Genomic DNA, 26,523 nt, shown 5'->3' on the forward strand with positions numbered 1-26,523 from the left:
AAGAGAAAATGGGACACCCCGAGCCACTTGCCCAAGACGTCCCCCTCTCCACGCTCCCACGAGGCTGTCGCTTGTCACTGAAACCATAAGGAAGGCCCCCTCAGGAGACTGTCACCCATAGCTGGAACCCTGCCAGGGCCCCAGTGGCTGCTTGCTCCAGAGTCCCTCAGTCCCCGAGGCTGAAGCAGAGCATGTCACAGAGGTCTCTGAAAGTCATGGATTCCATGACCTCCGTGACATAAACGTAGCCTTAGTCATAGTCAATGTTTGAGCCTGCCGGCACTGAGCCAAAACATCCAAGCAGACAGTTTCCCAGAGATTCACAGCTGGGTCTCAGTGACTAGGTGAATCTGAGTTGGCGTGGCAAAAGGTGCATGTTCTGGGACCAGCTGATGCCCTTTTTATACTCTGGCAGCCAGAAAGCAGCCACCAGAAATTATTATTGTATATCTGGAGTGAAAACTATTTAGATTTTGTTATTGGGTTTATTTAAACATAAGGGCACAGAGAGATTTAAATCAGATCTAGGAGGACCTTTTCCTGGGAGTGACTCTGAAATGCTGTAGTAGAGGGAATGCTGGGTTGCTGCCAGGCTTCCATGGGTTGACAAGGCCAGAAAATGTGTGAAACATCTGAAATTCAGAGGATTGGTGAATTTGGTGGATTACATGCAAAATAAAAAAAATAAAATAAAATAAAACCTGGTACCAGAGTTATCCAGGGACAATGGGATACACCTCTTCAACCAGAGAGTAGATATATTTTTAGCTGACATTAGGAAGGGAACTATTAACTATCCAGGAACTCAAATGGGCGTTGAGGGGATAAAGCAAAACTAATTGCTGATCCCTCCCTGTGTCTAGTACAGGTAATTGTTAAAAAAAGGGATACAGTTTCCTGATTAACAGGAGTTGGAAATGGATTTAGCTGAAGGCATCACATAAGGAAGCTAGGAAAAGGGGACTGATCTATCACCTGTACAGTGGGATGATCACACCCCTTTTTTAGCCCACCCTGAATCCTAATATAAGGAGAGGGGAGCAGGGTCTCAATAATGGACTGGGACCAGGGTGGGAAGGGCTCACAGCAGCCATCCCAAGTAGGTGAAAATAATTAAGGAAGAAATGATGACCTGTACTGTACAATTTATTGCTGAGTATTCCCAGATATGTTAAGCATATAAAGTTACGGCCTAATTAACACCACATCCACTGCACCTCATCTTTCTTCTGTGCACCTGGGACGAGGTTTTCACTCAATCCCCTTTAAGATAACACCTCTAGAACTTGTTTATTTAAATACATTTCAAAGCATTAAATATCACATCACATCTTCACTACCATACAGAAAAAAGTAATTTACCTTTAAAAAATCCTACCTTGATCAGAGAGAAAATCCAACATGGTTTGGAGAAGGAAGGACAAGTGTCGGACAGAAAGAGCAGGGTTTCCCATTCTTCTTGAAGCATACACTAACTCATGAAGCAAACGCATTTGCACTGCAGCCCATCCTTTATGAGTTCCTATAAAATAAACAGGAAATCACTTGTTACATTTTTAATAAAACCTAAAGTAGCTTAAAAATATAATTACATTTGGTTCTTCTACAGATCCCAAATAAGCAATATATTGGTGTTTATATAAAAGCTGAAGATTAAAAAACACCCCAGATTTTAACTTAAAAAAGCGCTAGAGATAATGGTGGGGCATGGTTTTGTTTCTTTGTTTGTACTAGAGTGAACCTACATGTAAAACATTTAAAAAATTTAAAATTTCATTTCATATCCTCTTCCAATTGCAAAGATAAATTTAGTATATAGTGGAAGAGGAAGTTACTTATCTTGTAATAACTGGAGGTTCTTCAAGATGTGTAGTTCCTATCTGTATTCCACTGTGAGTGTGCACATCTGCTCATGTGACTAGAGTTGGAGAATTCTTGCAAGTAGTGTCCGCTGGTCCGCGCACACGCCTTTGCCCTCCTTGTGTTTCCAACTGAGGGCATAAAGGGCAGAGTGGACTAACTGCCTCTCCAGTTCCTTCTCTACCACAAATCTAATAAAGATTCAAAGTAAAGGGGAAGCAGGATGGATAGTGGAATACAGATAGTGACCACATACCTCAAAGACTCTCCAGTTACCACAAGGTAAGTAACTTCCTCTTCTTCTGCAAGTGCTGGTCCTTATAGTATTCCACTACGGGTGAATGATGAGCAGTACTCAAGTAGAAGGAAGATGCATGGATGAAGACAGCAGAGTCATTTGGAGGATCACGGTCCCAAAGGTTGTCAGCAGAGGAGTTCTGCACTAAAGCATACCATCTCGCAAACAAGTGGATGGAACTTCATGTACTTGCCCGGCAAATGTCAAATAAAGGTACTTCCACTGAAGTTGCTTGTGCTCTTGTAAAATGAGCCCTCACCCAATGAAGGAAAGAAAGATGCAACAACTGGTAGCAGAGCAGGATACAACCTGAGGTCCATTTAGAGATCCCCTCGGAGGACACAGCTTAACCTCGCACTCATTTTGCTATAGCAACAAGACGTTACTCTGGAAGGTATTCATGATGTGTTTGGTTGGTGAATACACTGAACCATGCCTAAAGGCAACGTAGGTGCATGAAGCCATGTGCCTCAGGAGGGAAAAAGACAAGTTCTGACTGGAGTTCAGGAGTTGGGCATAACCTGATCTGTCAGGTAGCTCACTATCAGAAGCCTGTTCCTTGGAAGATAAGCTCTATCTGTGACTGAATCTAGGGTGGTCCCTAGAAAGTTTACAGTTTGCATCAGAGTGAGGATATTGACTTCTAGGAAAGAATGTAGTTGAAGCACTATTCAGGTCAACTCGTAGGCTCCTTGACATATCCTGGCAATGAGAAGCCAATCATTGAGATGAGGAAGATGGTGAAACTGTTGCATCTGCAATGAGCTGCTATTACAGAGGGGCAGTGACAAAGCTGAATGGGAGCATCCTGTGTTGGAAATGGTCAGGATCCACTATGAATCTGAGAAAGTATCCACTATGAATCTGAGAAAGTATCTGTGGGAGCAGTGAATAACCAAGTGAAAGTAAGTGTCCTTCATATCAACAGCTGTAAACCAAATGTATTTTTCCAGGGATGGGATTATTGATGCCAGAATGACCATGCGAAATTTCAGCTTGCGAATAAAGTGGTTAAGATTGCAGAGATGGAGGATAGGTCTCCACCCACCTTTCTTTTTGGGGGAAGCACATATAGAGTAACAACCTTTTTCTTCGCTGGAGGAGGGATTCCACTTCCTGCCTGAGAATCCCCTCGAGAGAATGATCCCTGAAGAGGGACAGGAATGAGGGTTTTGTAGGAAAGAAGGAAGGAAACTCACTTGCTTAGCTGGATTGGATAATATCCACTTGTCCATTATGTCAGCACTCCTGTTGTGGGAACAGAGTACTAAATGACCCCCAAAGGATACGTGCAGATCAGATAGTTGTGGTATAATTAAATAGTTGTAGCTCTCAAACTCCCGTAAAAAATATCTTCTTGATGTAGATGTGGGAGGTGCAAGGAAACGAGACTTCTGTACTCTTCTTACGAAAGTCATCTGCAGGCCACTTGTGATAAACTGTTGAATTGCCAGTCTATATTTGGAAGGCTGACTGCAATACTTCCTTTTGGGGGCAAGCGTACATATTCCCAGGGAGCCAAATAAGTACTTTACAAATAAGTAAAGATTCATCCATCTTTTTACAGACGCAGTGGGCTCCATCAAAGGGCAAGCCCTCCATGGTGTTTTGGACTTTCCTTGGCAATCCCAAAGCATGTGCTGTGAGTCATGGCTACATCACAATGGCCACATCACAATGGCCACTGACATCCAGTTAGATGTGTCTATTGCTTCAATTGCTGATAGGTGCAGTTCTGGGCACCAGCTTACCCTCTTCAGTAAGAGCCTGGAATCAAGCTCTGTCTTGCTGTGGCATCAAGGGGTCCCTGGGTCCCAGTCTCCTAGTATAAGCGACAGACTCATTTACAGTGGAATGGTCTGATGGAGATGTGGAAATAGAAGTGTCCTTTAAATTGAGAGCTGCAAACCAGTCCTATGTGGAAAGGGAGGGGATCATCAGAGACAGAACATGTGAAACTGAAACTTTCCTATGAATGAAATTAGTTTCCTGAACTCCAATATGGGCTGAAGATCTCCAACCTTTTTCTGAATTAGATAGTACCTTGAGTAAAACCATTTTCTTCTGTAACCATTTGGTACTTCCTTATACCTGCTTGTATAAGGGAGACCACCTCTGATTTCAGCAAGGTTTCATAAAAGACAGATCCCAGAAAAGAAAAGGAAGAAGGGGTTGGAAGGAGGAAGGGTTTTAAAAACTGTATGGCACATCTGCTGCATATTATCTCTAAAACTCACTAATCCAAGGTTATAGCTTACTAGTTGTAAAAACAGTACTGTATAGGCCATCTCCAAATGGAGTTGGGAAAGGCAAAATAGGAACTGGCATACAATTCTGGGACCTCATGCCACATATGAGGTTACATGTGTGGTCCAGAAAATGACAATCCTGTGGTTTGTTTACCTCTGCTACAGGGTATAAAGGTCACCCTTCTCTGTTGAGGATGACCCTGAAGGGGGTTTTGATATTGAAGGTAATTACATCTTTGAGAAAAGATGAGGGTGGATACCATCTTTGATATCAGATTCAAAAAGTCCCCAGAATGTCTCTTGGTTTTGGCTCCTGTAATAGTCCTTTTTGTTCCCCAGTTCTTCTGCTGGCCTGGGAGTGCACAGATTCAAAGAACATCTCACCCGTGGATTGGCTCCACTTACAGTGGCCATCACCACCAAGGAATATCTGATTTTAGGATTTAATAGTCTCAAATCCCTCCTTGCAACCTTAGACTTTTTAGAGCCTGGAACCAAAGCTAGTACTTTCTGCAAAGATTTTTCTTGCTTCTTGTCCCCAGTGGTAATCATGGCCAAAGCCAATCTGTGCACACTCTTGGATCCCTGTAAAAGGTCAGATCGGGGGGGGGTGGGAGGAGGCTGCTAAATGCCTCCTGAAATAGAGCCTGAAGTTTGTTCTACCTCTCCTTTCTTGTCCTCAGAGTAAATACAGAGCATACGAAGCACCTTGATGCCTTAAGGCAACTAACATCCTCATCAGAAACCAGGCAGACCTATAGACAGGAGGCACACCTCCTAAATCTTGGCTTATTGATCACTGGATCTGTCATCTCAGAATTAAAGAGCCAGATCCAACTATAACTTTGTTAACTAATAACATATATAATTATAAAAGACTAACACTACCTAAGAATTACTGTAGTCACTAACTATACTAAAAGCTTATACCACAACTAGCTAAAAAGCACTGAACAGAAGGATCTAGGCCAAGGGGATATGATAGAGGTCTACAAAATCTTGACTGGTACGGAGAAAGTGAATGAGGAAATGTTATTTACTCCTTCACATAACACAAAGTACTAAGGATCACCCAATGAAATTTCCCGGAGTGCAGTTTTAAAACAAACAAAAGGAAGTACTGGCTGGGATGATTTCGTTGGTATTCGTCCTACTTTGAGCAGGGGATTCGACTAGATGACGTCCTGAGGTCTCTTCCAATCCTAATATTCTATGATTCTATGACTTCACCCAATGCACAGTCAGTCTGTGGATCTCTGACAGTGGCTGTTGTGAAGGCCAAAACTATAACAGGGTTCAAAAAAGAACTTGATAAGTTAATGGAGGATAGGTGCATCAACAGCCATTGGCCAGGATGGGCAGGGATGCAACACCATGCTCTGAGCATTCCTAACCTCTGCTTGCCTGAAGCTGGCAGTGGACAACAGGGGAATGGATTACTTGATTGCCTGTTCTGTTCATTCCCACTGAATCAACTGGTATTGGCCACTGTCGGAAGATAGGATACTGTGCTAAATGGACATTGGTCTGACCAAGTCGGGCTGTTCTTACCATGAAGAGCTGATAAAGAACATAAGAAGGAACTGAGGCAGCTGGATTACCACACCCCTTTTAAAGCCTCCCTCTGAGAATGTTTAGAAACTGGGAGGGGAGGACAGAAGGAGGCGCACTTGCACATCAATGGGCACTGCTATTAAGGTTGCACCCTATGGGTGGGAATATGCAGAGAACACTTGAGCAAATCCCTCTTCTTGCTACATTGTACAGTAGGTACCACACAAATGTGTTACTGTACAAGGAAGAAAATTCCCCCATATTATCAAGCATTTATCAAAAGACACAGCCAACCAATCAGCAGGTTGGATTTTCCTTATAGGGAAAAAGTTATACAAAAAAGGTTTACAAGAAGTATAATAAAGGCAAATTTAATAATCATGTCCTGTCATTCAGCTTATAAACAGCTTAAGTAACATTCAATAAATAATTTTTAAAAACTTCTTCAAAAACAACTTATCTGAAACAACCAAACGATCTATGATGAACAGGCTAATGTAAAACTTACACAGGTAAAAAATATTTTTAAGATAAACTATAAAATTATAGCTGCGTAATAATGACAGTGCTTGGAAACAATGTTTTTATTTCTATGGCAGCTATAAACTCAGTATATGAGATGAAGAAACTGAAAATCGGTGTAATAGCAGTCACATCCAGCACATCAGCAGCAGCATATTTGTATGCATCATTGCAAGATCAGAGTGCAAATGTGACCCTACAACCATGAACAATCTCTTAAATCATAAAAATCCACATTCCATTCTCAAGGAGTGGACTGAGGAGATATCTGAGCCATTAACAATTATCTTTGAAAAGTCATGGAAGATGGAATAGATTCCATAAGACCGGAAAGGGGCAAATATAGTGTCAATCTATAAAAAGGGAAATAAGGACAACCTAGAGAATTACAGACCAGTCAACTTAACTTATGTACCTGGAAAGATAATGGAGCAAATAATTAAGCAATCAATTTGCAAACACCTAGAGGATAATAAGGTGGTAAGTAACAGTCAGCATGGATTTGTCAAAAACAAATAGTGTCAAACCAAATCGGATAGCTTTCTTTGACAGGGTAACAAGCCTTGTGGATTGCGGGGGAAGCGGTAGAGGTGGTATATCTTGACTTTACTAAAGCTTTTGATACGGTCTTGCATGACCTTCTCCTAAACAAACTAGGGAAACGCAACCTAGATGGAGCTACTATAAGGTAGGTGCAAAACTGGTTGGAAAACCGTTCCCAGAGAGTAGTTATCAGTGGTTCACAGTCAAGCTGGAAGGGCATAACGAGTGGGGTCCCGCAGGGATCAGTTCTGTGTCTGGTTCTGTTCAATATCTCCATCTATGGTTTAGATTATGGCATAAAGCAGGCATCAGCAACCTTTGGCACGCAGCCCATCAGGGAAATCCGCTGCGGGCCGGGATGGTTTGTTTACCTGCAGCGTCCATGGGTTTAGCCGATTGCAGCTCCCACAGGCCGCAGTTCACAGGATGTGCTGGCTGCCACTTCCTGCAGCTCCCATTGGCCTGGAACGGCGAACCGCGGCCAGTGGGAGCTACAATCGACCAAACCTGCGGATGCTGCAGGTAAACAACCATCCCAACAACTATACCAAGCTGGGAGGGGTTGCAAGTGCTTGGGAGGATATGATTAAAATTCAAAACGATCTGGACAAACTGGAGAAATGGTCTGAAGTAAATAGGATGAAATTCAATAAGGACAAATGCAAAGTACTTCATTTAGGAAGGAACAATCAGTTGCACACATACAAAATGGGAAATGATTGCCTCGGAAGGAGTACTGAAGAAAGGGATCTGGAGGTCATAGTGGACCACAAGCTAAATATGAATCAACAGTGTAATGCTGTTGCAAAAAAAGCAAACTACCTTCTGGGATGTATTAGCAGGAGTGTTGTAAGCAAGACACGAGAAGTAATTCTTAAGCTCAATTCCGCACTGACAAGGCCTCAACTGGAGTGTTGTGTCCAGTTCTGGGTGCCACATTTCAAGAAGCATGTGGACAAATTGGAGAGAGTCCAGAGAAGAGTGACAAAAATGATTAAAGGTCTGGAAAACATGACTTATGAGGGAAGATGGGGAAAAAATGGGTTTGTTTGGTCTGGAAAAGAAGACAGAGGGGACATAATTTTCAAGTATGTAAAAAGTTGTTACAAGGAAGAGGAAGAAAAATTGTTTTTCTTAACCTCCGAGGATAGGACAAGAAGCAAGGGGCTTAAATTTCAGAAGGGAGGTTTAGATTGGACATTAGGAAAAACTTCCTAACTGTCAGGGTGGTTAAGCACTGGAATAAATTGCCTAGGGAGCTTATGGAATCTCCCTCATTGTCTAACCTGCTCTTAAAAATCTCCAAACACCTGTCAGGAATGGTCTAGATAGTCCTGCCACGAGTGCAGGGGACTGGACTAGATGACCTCTCAAGGTCCCTTCCAGTTCTATGATTCTTTAAATAAATAATCACATGAAATAGTCACAATTGTTCATTTCCAGGATAGAAACAACAGTAATTAAAAGCACTCATAAAACAAGTATGACCCTCGCTTTTTGTGTTACTGATCTAAATTTAGATCATACATTCTTCAAATGTTTTCACTTCTTGTTTTTTGGACATTTCAGAAGTAAAATAAACCGAGATTTAATCTAAATCTGCTATGCTGTAGTTTGAACCCATTGCTTCTTGTTCTGCCCTCTGTGGCAAGACAGAACAATTTTTCTCTATCTTTTTTATGGCAGCCTTTCAAGTATTTGAAGACCGCTATCATGTCCCACTTAATCTCTTCTTTTCCAAACTAAGCATACCCAGTTCTTGAGCCTTTGCTCATATGGCTTGCATTCCATACCTTTGATCATCTTTGCCACTCCCCTCTGGACCCTTTCCAGTTTCTCTACATCCTTTCTATACATCAGTGACCAAAACTGGACACAGTACCCCGGCTGAGGCCTAACCAGCACCGAGTAGAGCAGTACTATCTTCTCCCATGACTTGCATGCTATGCTTCTGTTAATGCAACCCAAAACTGCATTTGCTATTTTTTGCAACAGTATCTCATTGTTGACTCATGTTGAGGTTGTGATCCACCATCGCTCACAGATCCTTCTCAGCGGTGCTATTTGCCAAGCCAGTTTTCCCACATTCTGTATTTGGTACATTTGGTTTTTCTTCCCAAAGCGTAGCAGCTTACATTTGTCTTTTTTGAATTTCATTTTCTTGTACATAGTCAAGTGCTCCAATTTAACAAGATCACTTTGAATTTTAGCTTTATCCTACACAGTGTTTGAAACCCTCCCTAGCTTTGTCTCATCTGCAAATTTGATCAGAATGCTCTCTATTTCTACATCCAGGTCATTAATAAAGGTGTTAAATAACAGAAACCAGAACAGACCCCTGTGGAACCCCACTGGAGACCTCCTTCCCATCTAACATCATTCCATTAATAGCTATTCTTTGTTTACGGTTGTTTATGTATCCACTTATGGTAGTTCTACCGAGCCCGCATTTCTCCAACTTACTTATGAGAATGTCATGTGAGACTATCGAAAGTCTTGCTAAAATCCTGGTATATTATTATGTCCACTGCATTCACCCATACACCAAACCAGTTACCTTGTTAAAAGAACGAATTCAAGCTGGTTTGGCATTTGTTCTCAGTAAATCCATGCCGAGTGCTAGTGATCCCTCCTGCATCCTGAATGTTTTATACATTGCTCTAGTAGCTTCCCAGGTATCGAGGACAGGCTGACTGGTCTATAGTTCCCTGGTTCCTCCTTTTTCCTCTTTTTAGAGATTACATTAGCCCTTCTCCAGTCTTCCAGGACCTCTCCTGTCATCCATGAGTTTGCAAATAATATTGCAAGTGACTCCAAGATTTCTTCAGCTAATTCCTCATTTCTAATACATTTTATTTAAGAGATTTAAGTATAGTTTGATGGGCTATTGACATGCCTAGATATGATCAGAATTTCATATTTATTGAACAAACAGAAGCAGTATTAGCAAAGACAAAGATGCTTCTTTCTAGAATTGCTGGCATCAGATTGAAGTGGGTGGGGGAGTTGTTTTCTATGCAACTTAGTTACACTAATGCAGAAACCAGCAGTCTGAGCCACAGAAACTTACCTTTGCTGAAGTCCTTCGGATCCAAAGACAGACTGTAACCAGGAAGTGTCTCCAAAAGCAGTTTGTAGCAGGCCCGCCAACCGGGCTCTGATATGCTAGGTGCCACACACTGCATTGCTGCTACACGCTTGAAGAACGCAGACTTTCGGTGAAATCCAATACGTTCATACAATTCAGAGAGAATGCTGTAACGCTGGATTTTTTCTTCTTCAGAAAGCTGAAATGTAAAAAAGAAGCAAAAAGAGAGTAAAGTACTTTTTACTATGCTAAAATGTTAAAAATGTAACAACTTAAAAATACATAGAAAATATCAAAGACAATGAAGTAGCCAGCATTATAGACCCCAATGATCTTGCATAATATAAGCAAACAAGCAAATAATCTCTGGTCCTGGCCCCGGCCCCGTTAGCAGGTTTCCATATCTGCTCTAATGCCTGTGTCCTGAATTTTTTACCAAGCCGTTACACTAAGACCTGCATTTTCTAGCCCGTTTTTATATTATCTTCACTTTATATAACCTAGGGTTTAGATCACTGGACTGGGACTCAGGAGACGGGGGTTTTATTCCTGGCTTTGCAAGTCATTTGCCCCTCTGTGCCTCAGTTTCCCCATCTGTAAAATGGAGATAATGATATTCATCTCCTTTGTAAAGCTTTGGGACATATGGATGAAAAGCACTACATCAGAGCTAGGTGGTATTATCATCATATTAAAATATGACATTGTAAGTTGCACTTTAGAATTCAAGACTATTTATAAGTGAAATTTTTATGTAGCATTTTATCATTTCAAAGGAACCCTAAGAAGTTAATGACAATGAAAAATACCCTGATCTGGTTGAAATAAAAGGGGAATTTTAGCTAGAAAGAATGTAGTTGCCCAAATTAGAATTTGGCTAGAAAATCAAGATTGATGCTCCTAGCTTTGTAAAAAAATGCAAAAAAAGATAGCCTTGTAAAACAACGCCTTAGCCCTGAAGTGAATAAACCATACAGTTAACAGCAGCCATCAAACTGGCATATCAGGAATAATGCCCACAAGTAACAGGATGTTTGTTTTAAGTTTCATCTGAAAGACAAAGCCTCCAGTGGGATGATGTTCCTTAGTATTACCCAAAAGACATCCATTTCACCACCAACTCAGGAGCAGAGGCATACCATCTACTATATCTTTTGGTGAATTCTTCTGGGGATACTTATTTAGTAAGACCTGTAAGGTAAGTATTGATCTGCCAAACCCTCTTAGTTTATGAGATGTGACAGGATCACAGCCTATGGTATTAGGACTACAGGCCATGCACACTGCCTACTACTACTACTACAGTACAACTACAATGATCCCAGCTACAACACAACTTCAGCTGACCAAGCCCATTAATACAATATTGACCTTTTTTCTTTTTCTGCCAATTCCCATCTATAGTCATCCTTTTCCTTCTTATCAGGAAACCAGAGAAGTTATTGGCTTTAAACCAACAGCAATACTGTTCTAGTGCGTTTTCACATGAAGAACTGGTTTGAATTTAACTATATGTTGGCTCAATATTCTGTTCCTCAGTAGCACTGCTGTCCAAAGGGACTTTCTGGCAAACTAAAACAGCGTGTCTCTGGATTTGTGTGTTTATGGGGGCGCGCTGCACCGTAGGTTGACGTTTATCATTACTACTGCTCGGTAGTAAAAACAATAGTTGCAGCCATTCAAATTAGAATTATATGGACCATTAGTCAACAACAGCTCAACCCTTCTCTAAGCCATTGTTAGCACTAAATTGTATTTAGGTCTTCTGATTTTAGGTTTTAAACTGATAACATCAACAACACACCCCATTACAAAAAATGAAAATCAGTGTTTATCCGATAAACGTCACAAAAACAGAAATGGTTACTTGCATCTAAAGGCTTGTCTACACAGAGCAATAATGAAGATAACGGGAGTGTCATTTCTAAAGCACACTAATGTATTGCACATTAATTGGTCCATCTAGACCAGGGGTCTTAAAGTCCTGGCCCACGGGCCATCTGCAGCCTCAGAACCTCCCCACTGCAGCCCACGGAGGAGAGAGGCATGCAGACATGCTGCCGGCAATGTCTGCTGCAGGCGCCACTCTGCGCAGCTCCCATTGGCTGGGGGAGAGGGACAGAGATACCATCACTAGACACTGGGAAGAGTCAGCAACAATAGTTGCCGGGAAGAGTCAGCCATGGAGGCAGTGTCACTTTTTTCCCCGAAATGAATATAAATAAGTCAAAATACCGAACACAACTATCTGATGCACACCTTGCTACAATCCTGAAGGTTTCAACTGCTCAGTCACTGAGGCCAAACATCAACAAACTGACAGAACTGAAGCATTGCCAGGTGTGTGGTAAACACTAAAAACTCTCTGGCAGATGAAGAATTGTATAAATTCGTATGACCATTATTATTTCTAAAAAATTCAAAATAAAAAATACAATATAAACATTTTCTTTTCTGAACACCATCTTCAGCGACATCATTGGCATGCTGGGAGGATTTGAGGACTGGCACTGGCCCTAAAGTAAATTGAGTTTGAGATCCCTGATCTAGACCCTGCTGGCATGCATTAAAGATTCCCTAGTGTGCTTTAAAGTAGTGCTGTTTGAAACAGTATTATATTAAAGCACACTAAGGAACATTACAAAGAGATTACTCACTACAATATATACTACTGTAATGAATAATGTATATTATATAAATTACTCACAGGACAAAGAGAATGCCTAGAAAGCCACCAATATTTAGATATCTACATAAAACTCAAAAATGGCTAAAAAATAAACTCCAATAAATAAAATTGATAAACCAAAAAAAGCTGAAGCCCTAATTATGTTCATGCATGTGGAACTCTAATGTCAAGAATACACATTTCTTACAAATTTACCATCTTGTAAATTTCCAAACCCTTTTCAATAGGGTAACAAATTAAGAAAAAAGGAGGATAAACGTCCCAGCTTAATCCTTCTTTGATTTTATAAATTTCTAAGAACAATGTAAATATTAATCCTCATGCTTCTGGACAAAATCGTACAGCCCACTGGACTCAGGAAATAGACACTGAAAAGCTTAATCTTGATAGGCATCAAATTCTACGAAAGAAGAAACTTGATCAAAACCTACAAGTTTTCTCTAGTTTACACAGCTGCTGCACTTCGGTATGATATCCAATTTAAGCTCACTATTTCTCTCTTGTTTAACTGTAAAGTACACTGAAGTTAAATAGAGAAAAAAAATGTCTTGTTTTGGAAAAGTCAGAGGCTGTTAGACAATATTTCAGTTCTGTAATATCCTAGTAACAAGCAATAACAAGTTCTTGTAGTGTATCACTGCTGACAGCTGGTGCACAACATATAGCTTGGGCAAACAATCCATAATACAAGACTTTAAATCACTGACAACGATCATAAAAAAGTATGTTTGATAACTTTAAAGGTATGAACACAACTTCACTCAAAAAAGTCACTAATATACAAAGGAAAAAACTAGTGTTTAAGTAACTCTTGCTCCAGGATTGAGAATATCTAAAGGCAAAGAGTATAGGAGTTCAATGAGAAACATCTGTCACTACCTAATTGGGGCAGTTTACGTTTAGAGAGTCCAGCAGCGCTTCTCAGAGGAGCTAACCGACAAACCATCTCTCCCTCTCCCCAAGAGCCAAGTGCCAATGCTTCAAATTATTCAAACCCCCCAAAGTTCCAAACAAGCAGTCTGGGTAGAGCTTCTGTCCAGAAGTCCAAGCCTCTATGTCTCCATGTACCCAGTGGCACGTGTTCTTTGAGGTCTTCGTCCCGTAATATACCCCATCATACAATTATGCTTAATATGTACCCTAAGACAGTATCTTATAACAATTTTCATATCAACTTAGTTATTTTTCCACAACCTCAAAGGAAGATTCCAGTCATAACATGTGTGATACTTAAGTATTTACTAGACAAGAACATAGGTGCTATAAATGAATTTTCAAAACAATATTTAGATGCATCTGTCAGTGTCTCTTGTTCATTGTAACTGATATGTCAGAGGAAGACAAAATAATTATAATGCATCTAGCCAACTGCAACATATAAAGGCAAATGGGAGGCCTCCCATTTCTAATCTGAAGAGTGTTAAAGCAAAAGTGAGGGGAACAATACAATGACAGAAGATTCAAGCCTAAGGAAAATGCATCCAGAGCCAAGGTGTATTGCTCCAAATACCTGCAGAAGAGAGCTAGTAGAGCTTAGCACGGTCATTTGAGACAAAAATCTACAGCTACAATGCCCCACTCATCCAATTTAACACATCTATCTTTAGTAATAATTACACTAGTATCTATTAATTTAATTTAATCTATTTTTCACAGATTTTAAGGCCAGAAAAAAACTGCTATCTAGTCTAACCTCCTACATAACACAAGCCAAAGAATTTCACCTAGTGATTTATGCCCCAACTTCTTGTTGAACTAGAGCATATCTTTTAGTAAGACATCCACCCTTATTTAAAAAGACTTCAAGTGATGGAGATTGCACCACTTGCCATGGTAAGTTGTTCTAATGGTTAATTATCCTCATTGTTTAAAAAATTGCCTTGTTTTAGTCTGAATTTCTAGTTTCAACTTTCAGTCACTGGATCTTTTTATGCTTTCCTTCCTAGATTAAAGAGCTCTGCACTAATAGAAACCATTACTCCAGCACATACTTTTAGATCTTTTTCTAAACACAGAGGAAGACAATCCTTTGTCTTCAAAGCATACAATCTGGGAATCATTCTCCAAAAGAAATTTTTCCATTCAGCCACTTGTTTGGTAGTTGAGAGGACTCAGAATGTGGAGCATTCAGACAACAAATTGGTCTCTGCCCATTTGACAAGCAAAAATGACTCAGTGCTTTGACCTCTGAACCTACTCCCTCCACTAGTACAGTAAGAGAGATTCACCTAGTCAGATGTCCTGCAGGGAAGAACATCCCTTCTGCAAGCGGCAGTTGAATGAAGTGATCATTGCCATTGTACCGATCTGTTAAGGATGTGATTTCTACATATAACTGCAGGCTGGAAGTGCCAAGTGTAAATCATTCCACAAGTTCCAGGACATATTCATAGAATAATTTCTCTTTCAAGGATCACATTGTCTGAGCTGACAAATGTCCAGTTGAGGCTCACCGTAAGACCCTCACCATATGAAAGACTTATTCGTGTAATCTGATATATTTTTATGCTGGGCTTTGAGTCTGGTTTTCAGTGGTTTGAATTTTTTTAAATAAAATATACTGTATTGTACATATAATGTTCATACCTCACATAACAGATACAACTGAGGAATAATAGGTATGATACAACTGATCATGTGGCCAATTTTCTCTACCATAGCTTTCCAATAAGACCTTTGACAACTGGGCATCCCTAAGACACCTTTATTCGTCACTTGAAGAGTATCACCAATAGTCTTCAATCTCATTCACCAAGCCTCCATATTTTAGATGGAGTTGTTAGTGTTTCTAACATGCTTTGAGATCGTGGGATGTAAGGTGCTAAAGAGGTGTAAAGCATTAGTTTCAAGACAGAATAGCAAAACAAGGTTCCTAAATTCAAGGATTTTTCACCCCTTAATGATTTTTTCATTCTCAGTTTAAAAAAACCCAACAGTTTATACACTCACCTGTCGAAGATTGATATAAACTGCATTCTGAAGAAATTCAGATGCTTCCATGCTTTTTTTCTGTATTGCTAGGACTCTCACTGCCTTCACACAGGCTTCCAACTCAATTACACCAGCATTTTTATACTTGAAAAGAGGAAACAAAAATAACTGAAGTGCCTTAATATATAAGGATGCCTCTCTTTGTCAAGCTTGAAAAATGTTTCTGTGCATGCAAATCATCACACATTTCATTCTTTTCACTTCACCAAAATCCGTACAATTACCTCTGAACACTAATGATTACATTGTTTGATTAGCAACCTATGATGCATGCTAATGAACAATTATTCATCCGTAAAAGAACTGCTAAAGTCAGCTTCATCCTCAGTGTAATTTTAACTACCTGTATATAACAGTTTTCTTCGTTTGGAGATTCTTCTTTCATTGCAAACATGACATTAAAACCCATATTTTTTAAAACTCAGTTTTAGAACAATGCAAAATAAATGTTTTGAAGCTTAAAGGAGGGGATGACAGAACTGAACAAAATATTAAAATACCATGAAATGTATCCGTTGTACAGATGAGGATACCCATTAACTGTGATACAAAAGGGAATTTATAATACAAAGATTTTTTTGTCTAAACGGAAGTTTACAGCTACCTTAACACCATATGCTCTGAGGATGCAGTTTAGACACAGAAATCTGGAAAAAGGGTCCAGTATGGATGATGGCTTTAAAAAGTTCCTTTTAGTCTCCATTTAAGGATCAGCCAAAGGAATATTTGCCTTTACTATTTCTTCAGGTCCCCCCGCCTCCTCCTTCACACGCTCCTGAGACTATGTTCTAAATATTTGATTCCAGGAAAGGTACCATTAGTTGCAAACCCTTCAATAAACTCAAGACACCTCTCAAAGATTGCTACAGCATACATACAGTATGTTAGTCAGCTTACACAGTAAAATGTCAATGATAGAAATAGGCATGAATATTCAAAAGTATAACTGTGCCCACCAATTAACAGAGAACTTCCCCAAAATAACTAGCATTAATAAAAGCACTTTATGTTCATACACCCCTCAAAAATATATACTAATTAATCTACAGACTTTACAGTCTAAAGGCACAAGTGGTACAGTACATAGTACAACTCAACATAAAACCATAGTTTGAGGTTGGTCCCTTGTAGTGTGAAGGCTTAACCAGAATTCTGAAATGGACAGATCCCCTATCAGAGAGCAGACTCTATATGCCCTCTGTGTGCTGTACTGTTATAAGTTACTCGTGTTTCTTACAACATTATTGTACCCTTACACAAATGAAACGAATATGCCAATATTTATATGTACTTTATAAGGCAGGTGATCTTTAACACCAACTAAAAATACATTGACAGTACACTGGAATTGATGCATGTATGGAAATTTCTCATAATGCACATAAGGTTACCTTGCTGTAGTAAGAAATGGCCTCTTTATATTTATCTATGATGTCTTCAGGGCCAAGGCAGTTCTTGGCACGTCCTATTTCAGCACTAGTATCTGCATTTATACCATTTGAAGTGAGGGCACCTACAGTGGAACAGAGTAAGGAATGAGTAGGAAGCTTCTAGTTAAAATTAAACATATCTAATAAGCTAGAATACAAAATAGGTTTCAGTGAAGTGTACATAATGAATAAAGAAGCCATGTCCTGGCTGAGTGACAAATGACTGTAGAATATTATGCCTTACTAAAATGAACTAAAAAAATAATTCAAATCATAAAAAAGGCAAAAAGGAGATATAGCTATTTGGTTATGAAAGAACATTCAATATATGAATTTATGGTCTCCTATACCTACCTCAATGACTCAGACTCATAGACTTTAAGGTCAGAAGGGACCATTATGATCATCTGGTCTGACCCCCTGCATGCTGCAGGCCACAAAACCGTCCCTACCCTTCCCTTGACTCTGCTGATGAAGTCCCCAAATCCTGTGTCTTGGTGACTTCAACTGGCAGAGAACCCTCCTGCTAGCGATCCCTGCCCCATGCTGCGGAGGAAGGCGAAAAACCTCCAGGGCCTCAGCCAATCTACCCTGGAGGAAAATTCCTCAGACTGTTCAGACTTTGTTTTTAAAAAAGGGTTTTACTTCAAGAATTAAATAACCATAGCCCATTCAAAATTATACAATTTAACTTTGAGAACTTTTCCATTTGTATGATTTGTTTTAATTTTACATTTTATATTTTTAAAAATTTAGTGGACAATTTTACATAAAAGTTTCATAAATTCTACCATTCAGAATCACTATCAAAACACTCCAAAATCCTTTACAATGAACCTCTCTCTTTCATATATCCAACCTCAGAAAACCATAGGAAAACAAGTAAGCCTTGCAGCACGTCCTAAAGGCCATCAAATCTGAGCCTGTCATACTACCAAGGATACAGGAAGCAAGTTCACATCCTGAGGACTCCCTAACCAAGTACATATTGCAACCAGCGCCCTCCAACTCTCTGGCCTCCCTCCAGGCCTGTTTAATCACTAACTCCTGTTATTCCCCTTTGCTTAATCTTTCCCAAAATAAAAAAATAAAATAAAGGGATTGTGTCAAAGAAGGGGAAATTTAAGCAATGAGACATGTGCCCATTACCACCTTAATTCCTTTGCTTGTATGTTTATCCTTGTCCATTTGTGTTTTGTCTTTTTAAGTTGCAAGCTCTTCAAGGAACGGGACCATATAGCCCATGGTTTAGAGTCTAGCACAATAGGGCCCAAATCCTGATTGGGTCTTTTGGAGGCTCCCACAATACAATTAATACTAACAAACAATACCATTGTCCTTGCTAAGAAGCTCTATTATTTAGAGTAAACTATGGACCTGAATAATGAAACTCATCATTACAACTGAAATATTGAGCAATTTTCAAAGTTTTTATTTTAGAAGTTATATCTTTAAGTACAACCGAATTTTATTGTACAAATCCATTTAGCACGTATTTATAACATTGTTTTTTTCATGCAACATGATACTAGTATATACGATACTATATTTATCAGATAGGAACATATTGCTCTGGAGAGTTTTATAAATGTCCATTTATTAGAAATGTCAATCTATACAGAAGTCAGTGATAAGAAGCGATACAGATTTACTATACCTCTACCTCGATATAACGCTGCCCTCGGGAGCCAAAAAAAAAATCTTACTGCGTTATAGGTGAAACCGCATTATATCAAACTTGCTCTGATCCGCCGGAGTGCACAGCCCCCCAGCCCCCTGGAGCACTGCTTTACTGCATTATATCCGAATTCATGTTATATCTGGTCGCATTATATCAGGGTAGAGGTGTATTTTGAAAATCTTAAAGCTGAAACGACAATTTCTGTAAAGTCCTTTTTAACAGGATGCTTTCACAATTGTCAGTTTAGAAAACAGAATTATAGCTTCTTTATATAAATGTGCATGATGTATCATACATACAATAGAACCTTTGAATAATCAATAGCAATCCAGGCGTAAGTGCTCTTAACATTTAGCAGTGGACTAAATTTTGGTTCCAATGATGTTTATTGGTGCAATATGAAACATTTGAGTATTTTTCAAGTCTATTACATAAAACAGCCTAAAACCAGAAGAAAATGTTAACAAGCTAGAATGGGGAACAGAACCTCACACAAAATCCAGTATATAGTCTCAATGTGAAACCATCCTGAACATCAAACAAATTGTGTTAAGTTTTTAATAAAATTGTTCAGAATTCTGAAGATCTAATATAATGATGGTAGTTCATTCCCACGTAAAAATAATTATTTTATGGCTACACATTCTACACACCATGCGTGTTTCATTTATGAATTACTGGCCTCCATGTAACAACTCCTTCACCATTAAGAGTCAATACTGGATCTATGTATGTTTCACACTGGATATTACTGCATACTTGACCAAAGATGGAAATCAATAGTCTGATGTGACAGAAAAAACATCCATTACAAATAATGATGGGACTAATGATTACTTTGCATCCCCCATTAGTAACCAGTGGATAATCTTAGATAAAGATGTGAGAACTGATGAATTAGTTAATATTGTACATCAAGTATTCCAAGTATGATTCGTTTTGATAAGATATTAATATTCACAGGCCTATACTCCAACTTATTCAACCAATAAAATATCAGAATATTGTGCAAAATTATATTGAAGGGATAGGTTTCATAAGAGACCTATTTGATATATATGTTCAGGGTTTGAAAAATCCACTCATTAGGTGAGAGAAAGAAGTTTTCCCTAGTGAGCAGAGAAGACCTAAACTCACAATTTTAGCAGAATTCTTACTGTTGCGAAGATTAAATTTCACTCACATTTGAAAGCTAAGTGATACAGTTTCATCTTTCTGAATCTGTAGGCAGACAATTCCAACATTTCTCTTGCTGTTAAAAGCTTTCCCACACAGTAGCAGAATAAAATGAAGATGACTGGTTATTTTCACTAAAACGCTTCAGATACCCGCAGACAAAAGCTAGGCAGCCTTGGACCACGTCAGTTTCATAACACTACTGAGGAAAGCTACCAGAAAACAGATACCAAAGTTAATCAAACAGAAGATCCTCCTCAGAATAGATGCTGGGAAAGAGATGAGAAGATAAACCTTTTTCTTCCCCTCCCATTTTTTGCAAATCTCAAAAAGATGGAGGAGTAGTAGGGTGTAAGTCTTGCTGGAGCCCTACACATAACTAAGAGTATGAACCAGACTAGGCCTAGGCAATACACGAGGTATTGGCTAACCAAGTAAGCACGTTCCTTACCAGAGAGAATGGTACAGAAACACCTACAGTTCTCAAGCAACTGTGTAAACAAATTCCCTAGAGATTGTACAGGAAAACACTGACCCCTCATAAGAACGTGAAGACAGCATAATGGATGAGGATGTTTTGTTCTAACTAGAAGGTACAAGGTATAAAGGTGATACACTCCTGATGTTGTTAGTTAATACTTAACTTGTTTGTACCAATGTATAAAAGGAGAAGCCACAGGAGGGGCACCTTTGTATCAGCCAAGGGGAAGCATCCTGTTACATTTGCCTTGTCATGGGCAAACTTCTGTTAGTGTCCCTGTGACCAATTGGACAGGGCACTAGCACAGTCCTTTGCGGACAATAAACTTGCCCAAGCATCTTTACCACCAAACGAGCCTGTGGACTTTCTTTACGAATAACATCGAGGTCTGCTGAATCATCATGCTGCCCTCTGACAGTGCAGATAACACTGGAGGCTTCAAGAATAGCAGTACTAACAATTCTGCAGCACCAGCAACACTCTGCAGCACTAACAACATGGAGCATAGTCACAAGGCCCTGGAGTGTAAGAAAAGACTCCTTCCTCCCTTCCAATGAATAAAATCCAAGGGCACCATTAATAAAATTCCTAGCACCCTATTTCTTGCCAACAACCAGAGGTGGTGGGACTAGGCTTCTCACCAGGGACATCACTGGTGGAGGCCCATCATGGTAACCTTTTATATCTACCTCTGACTAACTGGTTTAATCCTCCAGCTAGTAGAGGTCTTAAATTTTTGAATCTTAGTATCAGACAGTGGTGATATCAGGTATCACTCATTTAAGGCAAGAGATCTTGAAATAAAATGGATTCTTTGTGAAAGAATAAGAAAGAGCAAAAAAAAAAAAAATACCCTAAACTTAATTTCCCCAATACTAATTTCTCCCTACTGTTACTCACACCTTCTTGTCAACTGTCTGTAATGGGCCACTCTCTGACCACTTCAAAAGTTATTTCTCCTCCATTGGTATCCTGCTGTTAATTGATTTAACTCGTTAGACTGACTTAACACTTGGTAAAGCACCCCACATCCTTTCATGTATTTATACCTGTTCCTGTATCTTTTACTTCATTCAGCCGATGAAGTGGGTTCTAGCCCACGAAAGCTTATGCCCAAATAAATTTGTTAGTCTCTAAGGCTACGTCTACACTACCCACCTGAATCAGCGGGTAGAAATCCATCTCTCAGGGATAGAAATATCGCGTCTCATTGGGACGCGACATTCGATCCCCGAATCGACGCTTGTACTCCACTGGCGGAGGTAGGAGTAAGCACCGTCGACGGGGAGCCGCGGAGGTCGATTTGCCGCCGTCCTCACAGCGGGGTAAGTCGGCTCCAATACGTCGAATTTGCGTATCTTAAATCGACACCCTCCCTCCCCCCGTAGTGAGGATGTAGCCTAAAGTGCTACAAGGACTCCATTTTTTTTTTTTTTTTTTTCTGATACAGACTAACACGGCTACCACTGAAACCTGAAAAAAGAGCAACTAGTTATAGTAGTAATTATCTGAATTACTATACATACTAAAAATTTAACAAGCAAAGAATAGATACATTAGCAGTTAGATATTTACACTGCCAGATGATCCTTCTCTGTCCTGGTTAGAATTCTTAGACTACAAGGACAACCTACAAAAACAACAAAGAGTCTGGTGGCACCTTAAAGACTAACAGATATCTGTTAGTCTTTAAGGTGCCACCAGACTCTTTGTTGTTTTTGTAGATACAGACTAACACGGCTACCCCCTGATAAGGACAACCTAGTGAATTATAGAACAATCATCTTTACTTCAGTACCCAGAAAGATAATGGAGTAAAACAATCTGTAAGCACTTACAAGAAAATAAGGTAATAAACAATAGTTATCATGGATTTGTCAAGAACAAATTATGTCAACCAATCTAATATCCTTTATTGACAGGGTAAGAAGCCTTGCGGACGGGGGGGGAAGCAGTAGATGTCATATCTCAATTTAAGTAAAGCTTTTGATACTGTCTCATATGACGGTCTCAAACAAACTAGAGAAGTATAGCCTAGACGAACCTACTATAAGGTGGGTGCACAGATGGCTGGAAAACCGTACTCAAAGATTAGTCATTAATGGCTCACAATCAAGCTGGAAGCGCATTATCAAATGGGGTCCCACAGGGATCTGTCCTTGGTCTGTTTCTGTTCAATACCTTCATGAATGATTTGGATAAGGGTATACAGAGTATACTTATAAAGTTTGCAGATGATACCAAGCTGTGAGAGGTTGCAAGCGCTTTAGAGGATGAAATTCAATAAGTTCAAATGCAAACTATTACAAATTATGAAGGAATAATCAACTGTCAATCAAGCAAATACAAAATGAGAAATGACTGCTTAGGAAGGAGTACTGCAGAAAAGGATCTGAGGGTTATAGTGGATCACAAACTAAATATGATTCAACAATACAGTACTGTTGCAAAAAAGCAAACATCATTCTGGGATGTATTAGCAGGAGTGTCGTAAGCAAGACACAAGAAGTAATTTTTCCACTCTACTCTGCACTGATAAGGTCTCAACTGGAGTACAGTGTCCAGTTTTGGGCACCACACTTGAGGAAAAATGTGGACAAATTGAAGAAAGTCCAGAGGAGAGCAACAAAATGATTAAAGATCTAGAAAACATGATCTAGGAGGAAAGATTGAAAAAATTGGGTTTGTTTAGTCTGGAAAAGAAGACTGAGGCAGGACATGATAACAACCTTCAAGTATGTAAAAGGCTGTTATAAAGAGGAAGGTGATAAATGGTTATCCTTAATCACTGAGGACAGGACAAAAAGTAATGGGCTTAAATTAGGGTGACCAGACGTCCCGATTTTATCGGGACTGTCCCGATATTTCCTTGTTTGTCCCGCGTCCCGACCGACATGCGGTCGGGACACTGGACAAACAAGGAAATGCCCCGGAGCCTAGAGCCCGGAAGTGCTCGCACCCCCCCCCCCCGCCCCAACTCCGCCCCCTCCTCTCCCAATTGGCTCCCTCCCCGAATCCCCGCCTCTTCCCCGGGCTCACCATTCCCCCTCCCTCCACAAGCGCTGGAGGGAGGCCCGGGAGACGCAGGGGAAGTGCGGGGCCAGGGTGAGTAACAGTCCGGCCTGGCCCCGAGCAGGCAGGACTCAGTTGGATGGTTGGGAGAGGAGGGGGGCGACCAGCGGGGCCAGGCGGCGGCTGTTGTTGTCCCCCCGGGCAGCGGGACTTGGGAGCAGCCGCTGCTGCAGCTCCCACTGCCGCGGGGGAGGAAGCGGCCATGGCGCTCCGCGGCTGCGGTGCCTCCGAACCCCCCGAGCCGGGGCCTGCTGCGGGGACCCAGCAGCGCGTACGCTGGGCCCAGCCCCTTGCCAGTCGCATCTGGGCTGCTGCCCAGCTGGTGCTATCCCGCGGCGGCCCCGGGGCGGAGGCATCGGCAGCCCAGCCCCGTTCGTTCCCCTGCGGGACGGGGGGGCTGGGGCCTGCTGCCCCCACTCCAGGGCCGCCGTGGGATAGCACCAGCTGGGCAGCAGCCCAGACGCGACTGGCCAGGGGCTGGGCGCAAGCAGCGTGCGCGCTGCTGGGTCCCCGCAGCAGGCCCCGGCTCGAGGGGTTCGGGGGCGCCAGAGCTGCAGCCGCGGAGCGCCATGGCCGCTTCCTGCCCCCGCGGCAGTGGGAGCTGCAGCAGCGGCTGCTCCCAAGTCCCGCTGGCCGGGGGTGAGAACAGCCACCGCCTGGCCCCGCGGGCCGCCCCCCTCCTCTCCCTACCGCCCAACTGAGTCCTGCCTGCAAGGGACCAGGCCGGACTGTTCCTCACCCCGGCCCCGCGCTTCCCCTGAGTCTCCCGGGCCTCCCTCCAGCGCTTGCGGAGGAAGGGGTTTTTTTTTGGCCCCGCCCCCGCCACGCCCCCCCCCTCCCCCTGCGTCCCGATATTTGTCTTGGGTGATCTGGTCACCCTAGCTTAAATTGCACCAAGGAAGATTTAGGTTAGATAGTAGCAAAAACTTAACTGTAGGGTAGTTAAGCCAAAGAACAAATTACCTGTGGAATCTCTGCCACTGGAGGTTTTTAAGAACAGGTTAGACAAACATCTGTCAGGGATGGTCTAGAAGATAATACTTAGTCCTGCATCAATCCAGGGGACTGGAGTAGATGACCTATCAAGGTTCCTACATGTCTATGATTCTATATACTTGGGGAAAATCAATATTTTAAAAATAGAGCTGTTAAAGCTAAAACAGTTTTTATCTGGACTTCTATGGTAATAACTGAGAAAAAAGTGAGTAGATTTCAAGTCACTGTCAGGCTAGCCGGAACTGACACAAAATTTAAAAGAAACCACATGGGGAGCACAAAAAACACTTTTTTTTAAAGCTCTGCTCAGTCTTCTGTTAGTCAGATTCATCTCTCCTTGTGTTAGAACTGTGATTCTACAATTTGCATTCAATGGTTTAATTTGTGCTGTTAAAGGATGAGCCCACGAGAGAAAATGTTCTGAATAAAAGACTGCCTTGATAAGAAAATAGGGAAATATAGATTCCAAATTACCTGAAATTAAAAAAAACATCTGTGGCTGCATCTAGTAAAAGGGCTTATGAATGAAGTTATGAAGAGAATAAAGCCTTAAAGCCAACAGAGATATCAGAACAGGAAAGAAGTAGGAATATAAAGACTAAACCACCACAAAATATCGCCAGAATACAATAGTGTTTATAACAGAATGGCTGACAGTCTCTAGGATCTCTGAAATTTCTTCAAGTTAATGAATTGAAGGAGATTCAGGAGCTCACTTTCAAAAAAATCTGAAACACAGCAGACAATCTTGATAGGATTATATGTCCTACTTCAAAATTAAGGAATAAATGCTCAGAACTGTAAGAAAAATCTCATTTTCTTCCAGTAATCTAAAATTATGTAGATGGATTTTTAAAAGGGCTAGAGTTTTAATATTAATTTTATCTTGCCTCTGTCTCTATTTTTATATATGTATATGTATATAAAGAATAATAAAATCTTGTTCTTCAAGGTTAAACACCACATATAACTATTTAGATGCATTATAGTGAATTTTTGCTTTCCCCTAAAGCATAAATAAAGCATTGATCACTAGCAGTGACCGGATACGAGACTTAAAGAATTGATCTGATCCATCGCAGCATATTTTATGTTCCGGACAATGCACCCACGTTATCTAAGTCATCTGGCAAAGTCATTCATTTCAAGAAGACATAATGAGATTCTACTTGCCTTTTTAGGGTTTAAGTGATAAGTACAGAAAAGGGCAAAATGATTAGGCGTATGAAACGACTAAGGAGGGATATGATAGAGATCTATAAAATTATGACTGGTGTGGAGAAAGTAAATAAGGAAGTGTTATTTACTCCTTCTCATAACACACGAACTAGGGGTCACCAAATGTAACAGGCAGTGGGTTTAAAACAAAAAAAGGAAGTATTTCTTCACACAATGCACAGTCAACCTATGGAACTCTTTGCCAGAGGGTGTTGTGAAGGCCAAGACTAAGAGTTCAAAAAAGAACGAGATAATTCATGGAGGACAGGTCCATCAAAGGCTATTAGCCAGGATGGGCAGAGATGGTGTACCTAGCCTCTGTTTGCCAGAAACTGGGAAAGGGGGACGGGGATGGATCACTTGATGGATTTCCTGTTCTGTTCATTTCCTCTGAAGCACCTAGCAATAGAAGACAGGATACTGGACTAGATAGACCTTTGGTCTAATCCAGTATAGCCATTCTTATGTTCTTCTCTCAAAAGAGATCACACACTGCTTTCCTCCATTCCAGTCAAATTTACACTTTCACGAAACAGAGTAAAAGAGATTGAATTGGACATTTAAGATCCTCCATAAGAAGTACTACAGCTTAAGTTACTGCAAACAACCTGGCTTCCACAAGCCATGAGGGAAAAAAGCAGAGGTGCCTCCAAGCTTAATCCATGGGCACAGGCT

The 26,523-nt window shown here is 40.7% G+C and overlaps 1 protein-coding gene across 8 annotated transcripts in view; it reads right to left on the reverse strand.

Annotated features, from left to right (window-relative positions):
* Positions 1-26,523, reverse strand: part of TRAPPC9 (trafficking protein particle complex subunit 9) — an 852,706-nt gene that overhangs the window by 777,263 nt on the left and 48,920 nt on the right. For all 8 annotated transcript variants that reach the window (XM_065586245.1, XM_005291042.5, XM_005291041.5 and 5 more), the window contains exons 6-9: positions 17,186-17,307; positions 15,753-15,878; positions 10,097-10,313; positions 1,379-1,522 (exon numbers count right to left, since the gene is read on the reverse strand). In XM_065586245.1, coding sequence (XP_065442317.1) covers positions 1,379-1,522; positions 10,097-10,313; positions 15,753-15,878; positions 17,186-17,307 — 609 coding nt within the window. The remainder of the gene's footprint in view (positions 1-1,378; positions 1,523-10,096; positions 10,314-15,752; positions 15,879-17,185; positions 17,308-26,523) is intronic.

Source organism: Chrysemys picta, chromosome 2, assembly GCF_011386835.1.
Source record: "Chrysemys picta bellii isolate R12L10 chromosome 2, ASM1138683v2, whole genome shotgun sequence".
NCBI lineage: Eukaryota > Metazoa > Chordata > Testudines > Emydidae > Chrysemys > Chrysemys picta.